Raw genomic sequence first — 20,060 nt, 5'->3', positions numbered from 1 at the left:
TTCTTCAGATACACCGCTGTCCCCATTCAGCTCTGGTGCCTGTCTCAGCGGCTCAGTCTTGTGTTGTTGCGTCACACACTGAGCTGTTATTGCAGATTTACTGCTGTTGTGTTTTCATGGATGAGTATGGAAAGCCACAATGTTGTCAGTCTGTGCAGGCATATTGTTATTTTGAAAGAACTTTAAGACTTCTCATTTTAGTGTTTGACATTCCTCTGCTGATACGTCCTCCCCATCCCTTCCTCCAGCTGTAATTCTGGCGTAAGTCTAGTTGTGATATCCGGTCCACTTCATCAGTCGGTAGTAGCTATAATGCCACGGAACGGGTAGAGAAGTGCTTGTTGTAGAATTATGCAGGGAAACTTCTTTCATACATTCAACAGGCATCTAATCATCATGTAATGTGACACTTACCCATTGGTCAGACAGGGGACAAGAGACAGAGGCAAAGCGACCAGCTGCCATTTATTTTTAATCAGAGTGGGCGTTTCACAGACACAAGAGACAAGTGGGTGATAAGCCGCCAGCAAGGTATGACCACCAATGCAAATGCTGAGTGATATGACATGACGACTGCCAATCCAAGTGAAGGCAGCATGATGACAGTGTGAAGTACGTTGGTTGGTTGCTCAAACAAAATAATCCAACATGGCATCTTGCACACCCAGACAGTTGAATTACAGTATGAATCTAAAATTGTTGCCTTATAATTTTGAAAGGTGAGCAAGATGTAACCTCTGGGGCATTGGGTGTTGGTGGTGGTAGTGGTGGGGGTGCCATATTTATCAGTTTGACAGTTTTAGGGAAAAAAAAAAAGCTGTGTTTCAGTCTTTTGGCATGTGTATGTGGGTGTGTGTGCATTGTCCTGTACTGACTGCCAGGAGTGAGCAGCTGGAACAAATGGTGGAGAAGACATGTTGAGTCCTGAAGTCCTGCCACACCAATCACAAACAGTCTCAGTATGGCTGACAGTAAAGTGGGACATAACCAGACACACATGTAACTGTCAGCAAGCAACTGCACGGGCTTTGAAGAAGCACTGTGGTTTAATTCTTTGGAGATCTTATTACCCTGTGCATTGACGAAGTGGAGATAGCAGGGTATTGTTTTCACTGATGTGTGTGTGTGTGTGTGTGTGTGCGCAAGATAGCTCAAAAATGGCCAGATAGGTTTCCTTCAGACTTGATGGAATAATTACTTGGACAGATATGTAAACATGATTTGATTTTGCAGTAGTTTGGTTAAAGGACAAGAACACATGGTCCAAAAAACACATTCTTTTGTACAGTGCACCGAGCAAGTATTCACAACATTTCACTTTTTTCACATTTTGTTATGTTACAGCCTTATTTCAAAATGGATTAAATTCATTTTTTTTCCCGCTCAAAATTGTACTCACAACACCCCATAATGAAAACATTTTTTTTTTACAAATTCATTAAAAATTCAAAAACGAAGAAATCACATGTCCATAAATACTCACAGCCTTTGCTCAATACTTTGTTGATGCACCTTTGGCAGCAATTACAGCCTCAAGTCTTCTTGAATATGATGTCACAAGCTTGGTGCACCTATCTTTGTGCAGTTTGGTCCATTCCTCTTTGCAGCACCTCTCAAGCTCCATCAGGATGGATGGGGAGCGTCGGTGCACAGCCATTTTCAGATCTCACAGAGATGTTCGGTCAGATTCACGTCTGGGCTCTGGCTGGGCCACTCAAGGACATTCAGTTGTCCTAAAGCCACTCCTTTGATATTTGGGCTGTGTGCTTAGGGTCATTGTCCTGCTGAAAGATGAACTGTCACCCCAGTCTGAGGTCAAGAGCGCTCTGGAACAGGTTTTCATCCAGGACATCTCTGTACAATGCTGCATTCATCTTTCCCTCAATCCTGACTAGTCTCCCAGTTCCTGTTTCCGAAAAACATCCCCTACAGCATGATGCTGCCACCATCATGCTTCACCTCCAAACATGACACATGGCATTCACGCCAAAGAGTTCAATCTTTGTCTCATCAGACCAGAGAATTTTGTTTCTCATGGTCTGAGAGTCCTTCAGGAGCCTTTTGGCAAACTCCAGGTGGGCGTGGCTTCTGTCTGGCCACTCTACCACACAGGCCTGAATGGTGGATTGCTGCAGAGATGGTTGTATTTCTAGAAGGTTCTCCTCTGTCCACAGACGAATGCTGGAGCTCTGACAGAGTAATCATGGGGTTCTTGGTCACCTCCCCGACTAAGATCCTTCTCCCCCGATCACTCAGTTTAGCCGGGCAGCCAGCTCTAGGAAGAGTACTGGTGGATCTGAACTTCTTCCATTTATGGATGATGGAGGCCACTGTGCTCATTGGGACCTTCAAAGAAACAAAAATGTTTTTGTACCCTTCCCCAGATTTGTGCCCTGAGACAATCCTGTCTCAGAGGTCTGCAGGCAGTACCTTTGGCTTCATGCTTGATTTGTGCTCTGAGATGCACTGTCAACTGTGGGACCTTACATGAAGACAGGTGTGTGCCTTTCCAAATCATGTCCAGTCATCTGAAGGTGGACTCCAATTATATATATATATATATATATATATATATATATATATATATATATATATATATATATATATATATATATATATATATATATATATATATATATATGCAACAATCTAAAAAAAAAAAAAAGTTATCCATTTTGGAAAAAGTTGTAACACAACAAAATGAGGAAAGTGAACTGCGTGAATACTTTCTGGATGCACTGAATATCTCAAAAAGTAAGGGTCCTGTCCCACTGGTGTTTAGGAGCATTTGCGTATGGATTGTGCACAAAATTGGCCCATATTCGCCAAACATCCGCAATATCCGTGTAACATGCCTGTATGAGTCGGCCGTCATCCGAACATGCCCGTGATCATCCGCATAGGCACGCATATCCGCAGCCAGGAATTTTGAGCTGTTCAAAAATCTGAAAGCGGATAACATCCGCCTTACATACTCCAAATATACTCAAGTCATACACAATACATACTCACTCTATGCGCTGTATATCTGCTGTTAACCGCTGATATCCGCAACTGACGGGGATTTGCAGCTTGGCAGCGGACCGGGACAGTGTGTAAAACAGATATATAGCGTGCCTATCATGTCCACATCACAAACTAAACTATGATGTAGCGACTGCATACAGATTGGCCACGAATAAAGCGTTTTTATTACACCTGCTTTGCAGCTGATTTGCAGACATTCTGTAAATGCATAACAAAGACGTCACATAAACCCAAAGTACTATATTTGGCAGAAAGCGACATACCTGACAGTCAGTGCCCGTCCAGCTGTGTAGATCCACAAAGATGTAATAGCTGCTGCAATCCAGGACTTTTATTTAACACCAACAGAAGGAAGAGTTGCTGTTTAGCCACAACTCACGCTGAAGTCTGTTGTCTGTGAGGCTTTCCAAAAAAAAAGAAAAAAAAAAAACACCATCTCACCCCCCCGAGTGGCTTCCCCCCTCCCGCTCCCCAAACTCATGAACACTTAACCCTCGCATGACAACAAGAACATTAACTCTGTGATCAACTTGTCCAAGTCCAGCAAATACTCCAGAGTCTGTATTGTTGGTGTGAATAGTGATGCTGACGGCCCGAGTGCGCTTATTTTATGACCGCAATGCAGATGCCGTGCACGCACAACACGTGTGCGATGCATTCATAATACAACCGTAACGCTGCCGTGATAATCTCAATGTGTCGGAGCAGTTTCCTCACTACAAGCGTTATATAATCATGATTGTTCATCATATATTCGCTATATATTATTAATATCTCCATGATTCATACTGGGACATTTGTCATTTTTGGCCATTTTTGTTGCGGACGACAACGAACGCCCGCAATTTGTATACTCAATTCATGCGCAATTGATCCTCTCCCCAGTGGGACAGGGCCCTAAGAAGTCTTTTTGTGACTAATTGGCAGAGGTGGGACAAAATCACTGTCAAGTCATTCTCAAGTCATCAATCTGCAAGTCCCAAGTCAAGTCTCAAGTCAGCTTGCAAACAATGGGTGGTCATTATGACTTGAGACTCAACTTGGGACTTGCAGATTGATGACTTGAGAATGACTTGATGGTGACTTCGTTCCACCTCTGCTAATTGGTATGAATTACTTCATCATATGACTTCTGTGTGATTTCATTATGAAGTCATAAATAGTCAAAAACACCATTTTGGACATGTGTATATATAGTTGTCCATTGTTATTGTGGCGTGTGTGGAGCGTGCAGGATATGCACCAGCCCGCTGATGTGATGACTTTCATTTTATATGCAATTTCTGTTCAGTCTTTACCTTTGAAGTCCTGGTATTGACTTGTTTTTGGATCATTATAAAGCCCTTATTTAACAAATCACAGTTTCTGATTTTGTACTGATTTACTCCTACTGGCAGATGTTCTGGTATCTGATAGATGGTATTTCTATTTTCTTGCACTGGTCCAGAATTCTGTTGTCCATGTTGGACTCCCATGTCTCTGGGTCCATTGGAGTCAACAGCATTTTCTTTTCAGTTGTATTCTGAAGATCTGAACGCAGAAACACCTCTAATATGAGCTGCTGGGAATAGGACCGGCTGCACCTCACCACCACTTACACCTGTTTCAGCCATCAAGCCCTCTGTCGAAATCAGAAAAAACACCCCTTCTGATTGGAACCTTTATATTTCCCAGCCCTCATGTTGCTGTTCTTTATTCCTCCTCTCAGGGCCAATCAATAATCGCGTAGGCCAGGATGTGCCTGCCTCAGACCTTCACTAACAGTTATCACAGCCGGCTGGCTTGGCTGGCAGACCGGCTGTCGGTTTCTCGATCTGGCGGAATGTCATCCATGAAGGACGCTATTATAAAACTGCCTGCGGGAATGTCACGCTTTAACCCTGTCAAACATATTGTGTATCGTGCACACTGGTGCCGGGAGCAAAGAGAAATGGTGAAAAGCAATTAAAGAAGGGGAGGGGGCGGGGAAGAGAAGTGAGACAAAGGTATTTGATAAGCAAAACACATTTCCTCAGCTCCTCATCAGCTTCCAGCACCACGGCAGCATCTTCACATCAACTTGTTTTCACTTACGATCGCCTAAGCTTACGATCCCATCTGCTTTTTCTTACTGAAACGGCATTTTTCAGGTCAGTGAATTTAGGAATAACCTCAACGGGGGCTTCATGGTTTAATTTACAGTAATGTGAGGATGTTGTATTTCGTTGCAAATGCAAATTTTATGGCATTTCATGAAAATCAAGAAAAATAGAGCTTTGTTTTTTGGGGCCTTGACTCAGTGGAGCTCAGTTTGAGACAGAAATAGCTCAGAGAAATCATTGCACAATACCGATGGGTTAATCAGCGACAAAATGCTAACACTCTACACAAGTAGAAAAAACATTTATTTTAGAAATTGAGGATGAGTGAAGCTAACCTTCTACTTTGGGCCAGGTTGGTATGTTTTAACATACAAATGTTGGATGGACTACAGGACAACAGGCAAGCAGCTTGGTAGAAGACAACAACTGTTATGATTATTTATTAGAAAGTGGAAAAAACACAAGATGACTGTCAATCTCCCTCGGTCTGGGATTCCATGCAAGATCTCACTTTGTGGGGTAAGGATGATTCTGAGAAAGCTCAGAACTACACAGGAGGACCTGGTCAATGACCTGAACACAGCTGGGACCACAGTCACAAAGATTACATTAGTAACACATGATGCTGTCATGGTTTAAAATCCTGCAGGGCAGCAAGGTCCCCCTGCTCACACCAGCACATGTCTAGGCCCATTTGAAGTTCACCATGACCATCTGGATGATCCAGAGGAGGCATGGGAGAAGGTCATGTGATCAGATGAAACCAGAATAGAGCTTTTTGGAATCAACTCCACTTACCATGTTTAGAGGATGAGAACAACCCCAAGAAAACCATCCCAACCGTGAAGCATGCGGGGGGAAACATCATACTCTGGGGGTGCTCTTCTGCAAAGGGGACAGGACGACTGCACCGTATTGAAGGGAGGATGGATGGGGTCATGTATCGTGAGATTTTGTCTAACAACCTCCTTCCCTCAGTAAGAGCATTGAAGATGGGTTGTGGCCCGAAACACACAGCCAGGGCAACTAAGGAGGAGCTCCGTAAGAAGCATTTTAAGGTCCTGGAGTGGCCTGGCCAATCTCCAGACCTGAACTCAATAGAAAATCTTTGGAGGGAGCTGAAACTCGAAATCTGAAAGAAGATCTGTGTGGAGGAGTGGACCAAAATCAATGCTGCAGTGTGCAAATTTAGTCAAGAACTACAGGAAATGGCTGACCTCTGTAATTGCAAAGGTTTCTACACATTAATTCTTTAAAAATCATATGATGATTTTCTGATTGATTTTTTTTTTTTTTTTTTTTAGATTCTGTCTCTCACAGTTGAAGTGTACCTACGATAAAAATTACAGACCTCTCCATTCTCTGTAGGTGGGAAAACTTTGAAAAATCGACAGTGGCTCAAATGCTTATTTGCCTCAGTGTAGGTGCCTGAGTTTTGAGGACCCCACTGGAGAAGGCCAAGGACACACTCACACTTCACCTGGCTGTGGCAGACACATGGTTATTTTAGAGGCATGGATGGACCTGTTGTCTGGACCTAAGGTGGTGCTGTGGTGTTGTGGATGCAGGACCATCCATAAGTCAGTTTTTGAATTTTCGTGCTTGCAAACATAAAACATCTACCTTCCTTGGTGGTTGATGAAGGTCAGGAGTGATTGGAATTCCTAATGCATGTATTTTTTTTATTGTTGTAAATAGCTTCTTGTTTCACTGTTTGACATCTTCTGGACCGGAGGACACGAGGACAGTCGAGACAGACTGACGAGAGGCATTTGGTGTTTGTTTGGATGCTGCTCAGGTGTCCCATGGTGGTGACATTTGAAATCTCCTTCATGGAGGTATTTAAACAAAAGGACACTTTGATTCTAATTTATCCTGACCCCTGACTTCAGGGGTTTATGAGACAATAATTAAATCATGAATATTACATCGTGAATATTGTTTGTCTTTTCTGGCTGCTGATCTCAGCAGTGTGACTTCTGATGGTGACAGCACATCATTTCAAGCCTTAGAACTTTAGAAATGGCTCCAGATTAAACATTTTAACCTACCTTTTTCTCTCTGTGTCCAAACCCTGTTGTGGTGTAAAAGCGAAAATCATCTGATTACTAATTTTAATCTGCAGAGAATCCAACAGAGGGCTGAGGAAGGTTTGAAAACAGAGGCTGAAGTGCCGAGCCGCGTTCTCCAGCACCCGATGGTTTATTGATCTGCTGTTGCCTCTCCTTCACAGCATGGACAAATAAATTGGGTTGTTTTCTTGTGCTGTGATTGACGTCTGCCTGGTCTGAGCCGTGTTTTCAAACTCCTGCTGATGGAAATGATTTTTGAGCCAACTTTGGCATTCGTTGGATTGTGTGCAGCATCTGAGCTGACAGGTGACACATGTTACATTTAGCAAAGTACAGTACAAGATGACAACGCTGTCAAGAAAATACAAAGAGGACGACAAAAGCACTTCTGCTGCTTAATGCCGGAGCAAACAAAAAAAAAAAAACAGCCCAGGCCGAAAAGGAAAATCCTTTATGTTGTAGGAAAACAACTTTGTGATTCCAGTTTGCCTTTCCATGTGCAGAACATGATGTAATGTAATGAAAAGAAAATCAAACCAGGACCAAACCACACCGACACTCTCAGTATATTTCAGGACAGCAGCTGCAGTAAAGAGATGGGTTTTTACTACCGTATTGGGTTTTGCACTCAAAAATATTGGATGAACTCAATTCAGTTATGAGCAGGATTTCCATCTAATAAAAATATGTAGCCCCAAGATCAATAAAGCACATCCATGCTTGACAATTTAATTAAATATATAGCTGGGACGACATGTATTTATTAGATGGAAATCCAATCCAATGAGTCAGATTTTTGATTGTATCACTCAAACAAATAACTCATTGGATGAACTCAATTCAATTATGAGAAAGATTTCAATGTAATAAATATATGTAGTCCCAACTAATATAAATTAAATTATGTTCCATGGATTTTCTTTATTTGAGTTGGGGCTACATGTATTTATTAGGTGGAAATCCTGCTCATAATTGAATTGAGTTCATTCAATGCCTCAGTTTTTTGAGCGCATATATCCACTGTTCATTTCAAAATGTGTGTGCATCTGGCAACTTCTTTTCTCCAAACTGCATTAGATACCATCCATTATGTTGCCCAACACATTTACGTGTCCATCTTGATTATTTTTGGTATTAAAAAGCCCTTATGTTAAGTAACAGCACAGGCTGTGGTGTGCACATGTGCTTCACTGAGTTCCTGTTAGCTGTTGAATGCACAACAGAGATTTGGGATCTTCCTCCATCCAGAGAAGCTTGACGGTCTAGGAGGGACTCTGAGTAGAGCCGCTGCTTCTTTGCATCGAAAGGAGCCAGCTGAAGTGGTTCGGGGATCTGGTGAGGATGTCCCCTGGTTGTCTGCCTTGGGAGGTCTTCCAAACACGTCCAACTGGGAGAAGACCCCAGGGAAGACACAGGACATGCTGGAGGGATAATATGTCCCACCTGTCTTGGGAACACCTCCAGATCCCCCAGGAAGAGTTAGAGGACTTGACGAGGATAGGGAAGTGTGGGAGGAGCTGCCACTGCAACCTGGGCCCAGCTTAGCATCAGAAAATCAATTAATGAATATGTTAATATTAATATTAATATTAATATTAATATTAAAGGAATCCAAGTGACTCCAATGCTGAGATTTTGAATGTTTTCTAACTCAATCTGTCTTAAGTGATGATGATGTCGTCTCATCACATCAGATCAGACTAAAATCTAAGCAGCATCCACCTCTCCTGTTGAGACTAATCTCTAAAAGGCCACTACATGGATTATCTCGGTTTCCCAGCGCCCATTTAGAACTTTGTATCCCATAACTGGTGTTTATTCCAGGATCTGAGAGCCAGCTGAAATAACTCCTGTCAACCCAAACACCACTTCCCTTTTGCTGACATGTATTTGGCCGCACAGCATTAAAGGACGACCTAATGCAGTAATCACTTTACTAGTGGTAATAACAGCTTCCACTGGTTTTTAATCACTAAAGCCTAAAGTTCTGGCTCATCTCTACTACTTTTAAAATCATAGCTAATGAGAGCTCTTAGCAGACCCATTTACATTTGTACACACAAACAGTCCAGTGTGTCTCAGATTAATGAGAACATCATCCGTGGTGCAGATCTGTTTTCTCTCCACATCTGAAGTCGTGACCTAGCCAATTGCATCTAGGCTTTTAAAACATCAAAGATGGATGACTGCCTGTGAACTCCCCAAAATGTCTGCATTTACATTTTTTATATATACCTCCTCAACCAGCAGTAAAATGCTTCAAATACCATTAATTGTACTTTTATTGCCTCCCACAAGGAGATTATGTTTTCACTTGCCTTTGTTTGCTGTCAGGAATTAGTAAAAATCCACTTGACTGCAAAGGCTGCTGGGTCTCCCCTAAAATATGTGGGTAATTTGGATATTTTCTGATCCAAACTATTATCCATGATTGGAATGAATCTTTTTGCGTCTAATTTTTCAACACTGTCCTTTGGTGATTCACACATTTAACACAAACTGAGTAGAAAGTTTCAGCCTCCTCAGACCTGTAGGCGGATGTGGCATCATTAGCATGAAAACGCTTTTATAGCCAGTTACTGCTGAATGCTTGTCAACACATGCAGGTCCAGTGGAACCAAATCAGGAGGTTGCAATGACAGCTATAGACTAAGACAGTCACCATGGCAACTTGGAATGTGTGTGTGTGTGTGTGGGGGGATACAAGACACCTGTCAACGTTCTTCAGTGAACACCTCCTGCAGATGTCCCAGCAGGTTTGTGGTCTGGGGATTTGGAAGATGCAGTGGTCCATTAACACAACCCCCTTTGCATCTCTACCAAAAAATAGTATCACTTCTTTGGCCTTTAAGCTTGAGAGATGGTTTGAAAAAGCTGATGGAGTCATGAGGTCACTGGACAGGACAGGTTTGACTATTGTGATATCTCTGTAAGAAAGTGAAGGTCCAAGACTTCAGGGATAGTGTACAGGGGAGCTTTTCAGAGTGTCCTTGGCCTCCATTGGAATAGGTTGGTGTTAAATGAAGAGTCAATAATGGGGACTCATTATGCTACATTCCAGGGTCCGTCTAGAGATGCCTGTGCATGGGTTTGTCGAGCGAGGGAATGTCCTTGAAATATCCTTTAGTTGATCCGATGACTGGGAAATCCCAAATGATCGGAGTCTGAGGACCTGCTGCAGTCTTGATCCATCTTCACAGCTTTTGGGCTCCAAGCCATCACCACCTCTGCCTGATTCGCCATGGAGGACATCTTGTCTCAGCATAGCTCAGTTAGCCATCTCGTGTTCAGGGTTCCTTTTTGGCTACGGGGCATACAAGTTCCCCACCGTATTTCACCCCAGCAGGCAATCATTTGATTTTGACTTGATCTGTTATGTGTCACAATGCAGATGAGTGGTTGGATGTTGGCACTGGAAGGCTCATATGACAAGTCTTATGATGCGTTTGTACTTACCTGAGTGTTGAGAACCCCAGCAACAAGGAAAAAAGCCAAGAAGACAGATGGCTACTTTCAGGAGGTGGGGATGGACTGATTGTTTGCCTTGGGTGTTGCCAAACAGAAAGCAATGTGGTTCCATGGTTCAATAGTGTGGTGGATGCAGGGCCTGATACCAAAACTGACTGTTATTTGTGCACCTGCTCATTGAGGTTGGGGGATGGAGGGGCATTATGTTTTGTGCCTGTCCATCCAGGCTTCATCCAGGTGTCTGTCTTGAAACCTTTCATTTCTACAATAACTACAACAACTCATCTGATTGAAACTATTTCTTGGTTGAGTATTAGGGGAGTCTTGATGAAAGTTCCTTTAGAGAATGTCCATCGTCCGTTATCCAATATGGCCACCATGGGTGCAATCTTAATTTTTGTTTCTGTGCAATCACTAAATAACACCCTATTTGATTGGAACCATTTCTTGGTGGTGTGTTGGGACAGGCCAGAGGAAGGTGACTTGTGAAAGTGGAGGTCAATATCTCACATACCATTCGTGAAGCAGCAGTTGACCACATGCTGTCGTTAAAGCACCAGTATTTCACTGTAGAAACAATTTCAAGACTTTATAATCATCTCCAGGGTAAAACCACACACTGACTTAACATGGGGGGGGGGGGGGGGGGAGCATATGCTACGCTTTGTGTTGCTCTTGTTTAGCAGACAAAATGACCTTGGACCTTCTTTAGAAGTAGTGAGAAAATATGTGTTCCCAGTGCATGGAATATTGGAATATTTCTTTGTTTTTGTGGTTGAAGGTGATAAACCAACTCTCACTCTGGTGTAGAAAACAGTTGATTAAAAGATGCAGCATCAGATTCAAAAGCTTCATGTATACGTCCAGGTAGTGATCAGTCTCAGAATTTAACTTGTATTGGAGTATTTTTGCCATTTTGTCTCCCATCTCTTGTACTTGGATTTTGATACCTATTAAGACGTTGACTTCATGTATTTGATTTTATCTTATTGCTTTTTTTATTGTATGGCTGATATTTTTACTTGTGTTTAATGGCTTTTAACTGTTTTTATTGCATTTTATTTACAGTTTTATGTCTTATGTGAACTGTTATGTTTTATGATTATTTTTAGTTGTTCTTCTGTACAGCACTTTTGATCCACTGTGGTTGTTTTAAAGTGCTTAACAAATGACGTTGGATGGTTGGCTGGTTGGTTGGTTGGTATTTTAACATTACGTCTCCTGAAGGGTGAATAATTTCAGATTCAGACAATACTCAGTTTGGTCTGTTTCCTCAAATTGTCAACTTTTAAAGTCTTTCACTTCTCACTTTTGTCCTTGGCAGAGGTATACACTGTACCAAGTAGCCTTCTGTTTATTGCTCATCAGTCACTTTTCATTTGCATATCATATTTTATAACAGCGATTGCTGGGTTGCTTGTTAATTTCAATCTATTAAGGTCTGCAGAGTGAATTCCCTCAGAAGTGTTGTGATAAATCACCGTAAAAAATCAACAGAAGAACTGTGACCACTGAATATTAATCACAGCTGCACATATTATTAGCTGTCCTCCATTTGTCTTTCTTTTTTTTCAGTGACATTGCAGGATCTGAACAAACATTGTGCCGGTGTTATCCACTTTGCTTATCGTGTTATGGTGCTAGTGTGAGAGTCGTCTGTCCTGTCTTCACTAGCCTCTGCTGGAAAACTCCCTCGGTGTATGAGCATTGTGCTGGGATTGCTGATTTATTTGTTGGGTGGTTTGATGTGGACAGACGCTAATGATGAAGGTTGAGATGATGCTGGAGCGAATGAGACAAACAAACATCAAATATGTCTGATGATTATTGGGCAAATGTATCAGGAGGGGGGAAAACAGCAAATGTTTCATTTTTATTACTCCATAATTTCATGTATGGCAGTATTAAAATACTTGTGCAGTTACTTATTTTAGCCACAAGGGACAGTGCAATAGGACCAGATTACGTGGATAAGATTTTTTTTATTATTATTATTTTCCCCTTTGCTTGCACGTTACCCGCTTTAATCTTTATTCTTTATTATTTATTATTATTATTAATATTATTTATTATTTTTATTATTTTTATTTATATACTTTATTATTAGTTATTATTTCTTTATTCTTTATTATTCTTTATTCTGAAGGGATCCTGCAAATACAGTATTATCAGTTATTGATTAATTTCTCCATGTAAAAAATCACATATTGATCAAAACAAATTTCCCAATTTTAGCCTAAATTTTTCTCGTTTAAATCAATTCCCACTGCTTTAAATCCAGAAAAATTATTGGCTAACATTGTGTTTAAAACGTTGTTTAAAAATTTCAAAAACAATTCCTAAAAGGGAATTAAATCAGTTTCTAAATTCCACATGTCTCCGTTTTGTTTTATTATGGTATTTCTGATAGATTTACTTTGCTTTGACCACAAATCACACTTTTCACACTGACAATAGACCAGTACGCTGGTGCCCCTCAGTGGTTGGAAACTGTAATTACAACTTGGCCACTGATGTGGGAATCATCCATATTTCCTGTGATGGAAATATGATGACAGAAACATAATTATCAAAGACATTCAGACTAACAGCACTTTCCTCCTTTGTCCTTTTGTCCTGCAGCATCTCCAACTGTCCCTCCGCTGCACTCGGAGCACTTCAAACCGTGTCACGAGAAGGATCTGGCCTACTGCCTGAATGGTGGCGAATGCTTCGTCATTGAAACGCTCAGCGGGCCTCACAAGCACTGCAAGTAAGTGACGTTCCTGTTATTCGTCTTCTTCCTCTCTCACTCTGCATCCTCCTGCTGGGTAGCCGTCTGCAGTGAGATGGGGCTGGACACTTTGGACTTTGCTGATTGGTCGGTGAGAAGTAGAGGAGGATTTGTTAGGTTGAACTAGCGGATGTTAATCACATTATGCCTTGTTTCCACATATATTTGTGTAATGTCTGTAATATACACAATACATCCTCTACTGTCCAACACAAAGAAATGCATTTCTTTAGAGAGGACAGCAGCCAGAGGAGGTCTGTTTTGTCTGTTCTTTATCATCCAGTTGTGTGGAATATGCGCATGGAACACGAAAAAGGCAAAACCAAGAGACAAATTGTTGTGGCACTTAAATGCTTCATTTTTGGATATTTTATTAATATGCTGACCAGATAAACTAAAGGTGATTGTAATCATGATTTAGTACCACAGCAGTATCCATGAAAGTGTTTGAGGAGCAAAGATGGGCAGAGGATCTCCAGTTAGTCAATGCATGTGTGTGAAAATTATTGAAATGTTTGAAAACAATGTTCCTCCGAGAAATATTGAGGGAGATTTGATTAATTCTCCTTCAACAGGGCATAATATCATTAAACAATTCAAGGAATCTGGAGGAATGTCAGTGTGAAAAGTGCAAAGGCTTAAGTCTAAGCTGAGCACCAATGATCACTGATCCCTAGAATTGCCATTCATCAATAGCTGATATAACCACATATGCAAGGGATTGCTAAGGGAAACATTGCACACTGGGGAGGTTTAATGCTGAATGTGAAGGAACTGGGAAGAGGATAAGCACCTCCAAACCTGAGCCCACAGTTCAATTTTTCAATTTAAGTTTCAATTTATTTTTATTTATATAGCGCCAAATCACAACAGTGCTTCACACAAGTAAGGTTTAACCTTACCAACCCCCAGAGCAAGCACACAGGTGACAGTCATAAGGAAAAACTCCCTCTGATGATTTGAGGAAGAAACCTCAAACAGACCAGACTCAGAGAGGTTACCATCTGATTGGGTGATGCCAGGCATCAGAAAGACAACAAATACAGTATAACTTGTCAGCATTAAGAAACAAGCAAAACAGAAGAAATACTAAGGTGATCGACGGTCACTAGCCCTAAGCTTCACTAAAAGACCCAGACTTTAGATAAAGTTGAGGCCGCGGCACGCTCCGTTTACTAATAGAATGAATTTAAGAGTAAAAAGCGTAAAACAAAACTGTACCAGTGTGCTAGCCATACGAAAGGGAAAATAAGTGCGTCTTAAGTCTGGACTTGAAAATCTCCACAGAATCTGACTGTTTTATTGATGCAGGGAGATCATTCCACAGAACAGGGGCACGATAAGAGAAAGCTCTGTGACCCGCAGACTTTTTATTCACCCTAGGGACACAAAGTAATCCTGCACCCTGAGTTTTATAGTTTACAGTTTTATAGACTAGTAGCAAAACCTTAAACTCTGAACTCACTGGGACAGGAACCCAGTGAAGAGACGCCAAAATGGGTGTAATGTGGTCGAACTTTCTGCTTTGTGTCAAAAGTCAGGCAGCAGCATTTTGAACCAATTGGAGAGCCCTAATGCTGGACTGCGGTAAACCAGAAAATAGAACATTGCAGTAGTCCAATCTAGAAGAGATAAATGCATCGATCAGGATCTCAGCATCAGCCATAGACAGGATGGGATGAATCTTCACTATATTTTGCAGGTGGAAGAAAGCAGTCCTAGTAATATTTCTAATATGGAGGTCAAATGACAACGCAGGATCAAAAATTACCCCAAGGTTCCTCACTTTGTCAATGTGGCATATGACACATGAGCCTAGGCTAAGAGTTAGCTGGTCAAATTGATGCAGATGTCTCTGAAAATACAGAGACATCAGCATAGTTCTCTGCTGGAAAAGGGTGGATTGTCTCCTCTGGGACCTGGGACAGTTATTGCTCTATGTGGAGGACTTTAAGTATCTCAGGGTTCTTGTTCATGAATGGGGGTACGTTTGAGTGTGAGATTGACAGACGAATTGGGGTGGCATCATGTTTTATAGATGCTTTACCGGACTGTCATGGTAAAGCCAGAATGCAAGACTCTCAGTTTGCCAATCAGTTTATGCTTCTATCATCATCTGTGGTCATGAGCTCGGGATTTTGCCTTCTTGCTCTCGGTCGGGACGGTCGCATTTTTCTTTCCTCCTCCCTCCCCAACTTTCCTGCTACTGTAGCGTGTTTGTCTGTGAGGCTGCCAGCCCTGCTCCTCTGGAAAACAGCAAAATGGATCTGATCAAGTGGTCTCTGAACACAATTGACACTATTTTTTGTACAAGACACTCGGGAGCGGAGGAACCGACCTGTCCTGCCAGGACACGTGGCGGGTTACGTGATGGACAGCTGGCGGAGGTGGCAAGTCATGTGCCTGTACACGTTGTCTGTGGAGGACGCTGAAGATGTTTACTTATTTGGAGCTGTGGTGACCGGGTTTCTGCTGTGTGGAGCGGCCATAGCACTGGTTTACCGGAAAATTAAGAAGGTGGAAGCGGCATTAATTGGCCCGTCCAGGCTGCCCCACATGATTGATTCAATTGGAAGGTCAGTGTCAGCTCAGTCGGCGGGTGTTAACCGCACGTTGGAATCCATCTCGGGGAGAATGGCTGCACTGGAAAACCACTTTGATCGTCAGTAATGACCACATCTCCTCTCCTCTATTCAGATGTATTTGGGAGCCACTCTGAAGTTTCCGACGGTGGAATCTTTCAGGCATCTGTTAATCTGGATATCTATTTGGTTTCCAAACACCAGCTGCCCTTCAAGGCCGCTGGGATAAAATCCTCCCCCCAAGGAACACTCCTGATGCCCCACTCCTTGTCTCCCCCGCCTCTTTGTCTTCTCCCTCCTCCCAGTCCTGAGATGTTGACTGTGGGACCTTGAGATTCTGGTGGACTGATTCAGGACTGGGATCCCCCCCCAGGATGCACAGATAAGGCCTGTCGATGGCGCCAAGGGCGGCCTTCCGGGCTGTCTGTCTGAACACTGGACACATTCAAGTCTCGGCTGTTGTCTGTTGTCTGCTGTGATTTGTTACTGTTTTCCTGTGCTATGGGTTTTTTTTCTTCAGTGCTGCTGTGTGAGTTCAACACAGCAGCAATGGAGGTTTTTCTTTCCTAATTCTTCCCTTGTGTGTGCTTTTATATGTGTTCATGTACCGGGCCAGCTTATGTGTGTTGTGTGTGTTATGTGTGTTGTTGTTTGTTTGTCATGAGGCCGGTCAAGGTTTGCTCAGCCCTGCTCATGACTTAGGGCAGGGATGTATATCTGGAGCTGGTCCCCGGGTGCCAAAAAGGCGACCTCTGCTCCTAACTGGCAATTAGGATGGGTAAAATGCAGTAAACACATTTCATTGTGCAGGGAACATGTTCTTATGTGCATATGACAATAAACTCCTTTTGAATCCTTGAATCCTTAAATCCTTGAATAATAACCGGAAGGAAAAGGTTACGGATAAAAGCAGTGGAAGTGAGATTCCTCCATCAGGTATCTGGGCTTACACTCAGGAACAGGGTGAGAAGCTCGACTATCCGAGAGGGACTCAGAGTAGAGCCGCTGCTTCTTCGCAATGAAAGGAGCCAGCTGAGGTGGTTTGGACATCTGGTGAAGATCAGGTTCAGGTTCAGGTAACTTTGCCCACGGTGGTCTCCCCCAGACACATCCAACTGGGAGGAGGCCCTGGGAAAGACCCAGGGCATGCTGGAGGGATTTCCCAGATGGCGTAGTCTGCTGCTACCAGGACAATACACACAGATAAGTGGCAGAAAATGAAGATGTGATTCAAGGTCAAACATCACTTCCAGTATTTTTTATAAAGGGACTCAAACATTTGGTTCCTGTTTACAGTTTTAACAAAAACAAGTAAGAAAAACAAACTATATTATTCCGTAAAGTAACTGGGTCGGTAATGCGTGCAGAGCCGTCTGACATAAGCAAGAAAGTTGATTTTTTCCAGGTTGTCCCACATTCTGTGTGAATTTCAATGTTGCATTAATGTGCTGAAACAGACAAAAAACACATAATGAAGAAAAAAAACTGCGTTGCTTCGTTTGCTGCTCGGAGCTTCGGCGACACACAGAACATGAAGAAAATACTGCATGCAAACATTCTGACATTTTGTTTTGCAGAATGTCTGTGCATGTGTGTGCGTGTCCGTGTGTGTTGCTGTCTCATGCATGTACGTGTGAGGTGTCCCAGATTTGAGAACTGAGCTCGTGGGCACTTAGCCTGTTCAAATGTGGGACCCTTTACTAATTAAGTCCCAGAACTACTTCTTCCAAAATGTAACCGCAGGACTTCCACTCGACCTGTTTTTCAAAGAGTACATTTTGCCTCCTTAGCTGCGTGTGCATGCGTCAGCGTGCACGTGTACGCGTGTCTGTGATTCACAGAATGCTTCGGAGAGACACGAAACTGAAAACAAACATCTAAACTTTGGACACGAGAGATGCACTGAACGCCAAGAAAGTGCCAAAAAAAATCACTGTTTGTTTTATAAAGAACAGAAACTAGACAAGCGCCCTCTTGTGGCTGTGGGACAAATGACTGTCACAGCAGCTGCAAAACATTTTATTGCTCCGTCAACTTCAAAAATGCATCAAGTGAAGTTAAGTTAATTATAAACAGGTGGTGCTGTGGTGCGTTCACTGACTACTTTATTTCTGGAGAAAGGCTGTTCGTAGGTGAGATGGTCTGCAGTTCTGTTCCAGTACATGTGGGACCGTTACAGAGGTCGTCTATCGTGGATGCTACGGCTGCTTGACTCACTATGAACATCTGCTAAAATCGGTTCATAACCTAAAGGAATTATTAGTAAGCGTAATCCTCGCTTAGTAAAGAAGCTTGAATCTTCGACTGGACTGGGTTGCTTAACGCGAGGACATTTCGCTTCAAATCGCAGAAGCTTCCTCAGCGAAAATTCTTGCTCTGGTAGTCTGACTTCTGTCTAACCCTTCTCGAGAAGAACAAACAGAAGCCACAAAAGCTGGAGTTTTAAACCTAACCAGACCCCTCCTACCGAGAGGCAGACTGCTATTGGCTAGTAATTAAACAGTTGCTTTAATTAGCACCTGTTGTGCTCTAGTTAACCCCCTCCTAATGACAGGGCAGCTGTCCCTCCTAATGATGGGACTGACGCCTCTCCTGATGATGTGAATGACTCATTACCATGAACAAAAGACTGAAACTGCTTTGACCTGAGTACCCCATTGTAAACAGGGGACACAGTGTGTCTCAGACCCCCTCCCCGGTCAAGGCTGGGTTTCAACTGTTTCACATAGAATGCCTCCTTCACCCCTCTCTCGAACCATTTCTTCTCTTTGGCTAAGATTTTAACTTCCTTGTCCTCAAACGTGTGGTCAGTACTGATCAATACTGGTTTACTGGTTACTACTCATTCCCGTCCTCTGTCTTCCTGTTACTCCTCCTCCCCCTTAGTGAGGAGTTGTACAGTTTGATGGACTGAGGGACAAAGGAGTTTTTCAGTCTGTTGGTCCTGCACTTGGGAAGGAGCAGTCTGTGACTGAAGAGGCTCCTCTAGTTCCTGATGATTGCTTTCTAGTCAGATTGTGTTCAGACCTGTTTTTCAAATCCAGCTCATCCTGCACATGCGTCCAAACTCAGTCTGGCTCAAGCCGAAAGAGAGGTGTCCAGAAGAGGAGGCATAGGTGTGTGTGTGTGTGTGTGTGTGTGTGTGTGTGTGTGTGTGTGTGTGTGTGTGTGTGTGTGTGTGTGTGTGTGTGTGTGAGAGAGAGAGAGAGAGAGAGAGAGAGAGAGAGAGAGAGAGAGAGAGAGAGACACGTCAAAGGAAATGCACTCCGTGGTTGTTCTTGGTGAGAAGGCGCAGCAGAAAAGAAGGCTGTCTGCTGTCTTCACCGTTGCAGTCGGATTCGACTTGAATCCAGCTCAAGCTGGATTGCCGACCACAGTCTGAACTAGACCTGAGGCTGCTCAGGAGCATCCTGGAATAGAAGTCCCCAGGGAGGCTGAGAAGTCACACTCGCCGGTCCTCTTTTATTTTGGTGGGGACCACCATCCTAGTTTGCCAATTCAGGGGTGCTGTCCCAGACTTCCACACAACATTCTATTGGTGTGTCAACCATGAGAGGCCAATAATGTCTTCAGCATCTCCAGGTTGACCTCATCCACTCCCGGCAACTTGTCACTGATGAGCCACTACCTTAGTGGTTTCCACCAGGGAGATGGAACCAGATCAACCCCAACCTTTCATATCTCCCCTACAGAGGGTACATATAGGTGTTGTTGAGGTGTTCCACAAAGTTTTCTACAGATTAGCAGCTCACCACTTTGCCTGAAAACAACCTGAGGTAAGAACTGCCTCACTTTCCTGTACCTTCTGACCGTTTGCCAGAACTGCTCCATGGCCTCTCCAAATGTCTCCCACTCATGGGTTTTTCCACAGCATCTACTGAGGCTGCAGTTCTTCTGGCCAGCCGGTACCTGTCCATTGATTCTGAAGACCTCTGTGCTAACCCTACATGAACGGCCTCCTTCAGCCAGATGGCTTCCCTCTCAATCAGCAGGTTTCTTGGGTTTCCGCTATGACAAGTGCCAACAACCATCTGGCCACAAGTCAAAGTAGGCACTG

General features: G+C 43.0%; 1 protein-coding gene across 1 annotated transcript in view; it reads left to right on the top strand.

Moving 5' to 3' along the window:
* The window catches only part of LOC117522924 (pro-neuregulin-3, membrane-bound isoform), a 1,011,312-nt gene that overhangs the window by 649,616 nt on the left and 341,636 nt on the right, over positions 1-20,060 (top strand). Inside the window, exon 2 of the mRNA XM_034184344.1 lies at positions 13,271-13,400. Coding sequence (XP_034040235.1) covers positions 13,271-13,400 — 130 coding nt within the window. The remainder of the gene's footprint in view (positions 1-13,270; positions 13,401-20,060) is intronic.

The sequence above is a fragment of the Thalassophryne amazonica genome, chromosome 13 (genome assembly GCF_902500255.1).
Source record: "Thalassophryne amazonica chromosome 13, fThaAma1.1, whole genome shotgun sequence".
Taxonomy (NCBI): Eukaryota; Metazoa; Chordata; class Actinopteri; order Batrachoidiformes; family Batrachoididae; genus Thalassophryne; species Thalassophryne amazonica.
Note: the sequence above shows the minus strand (reverse complement) of the source record. Positions and strands in the feature narration are given on the sequence as shown.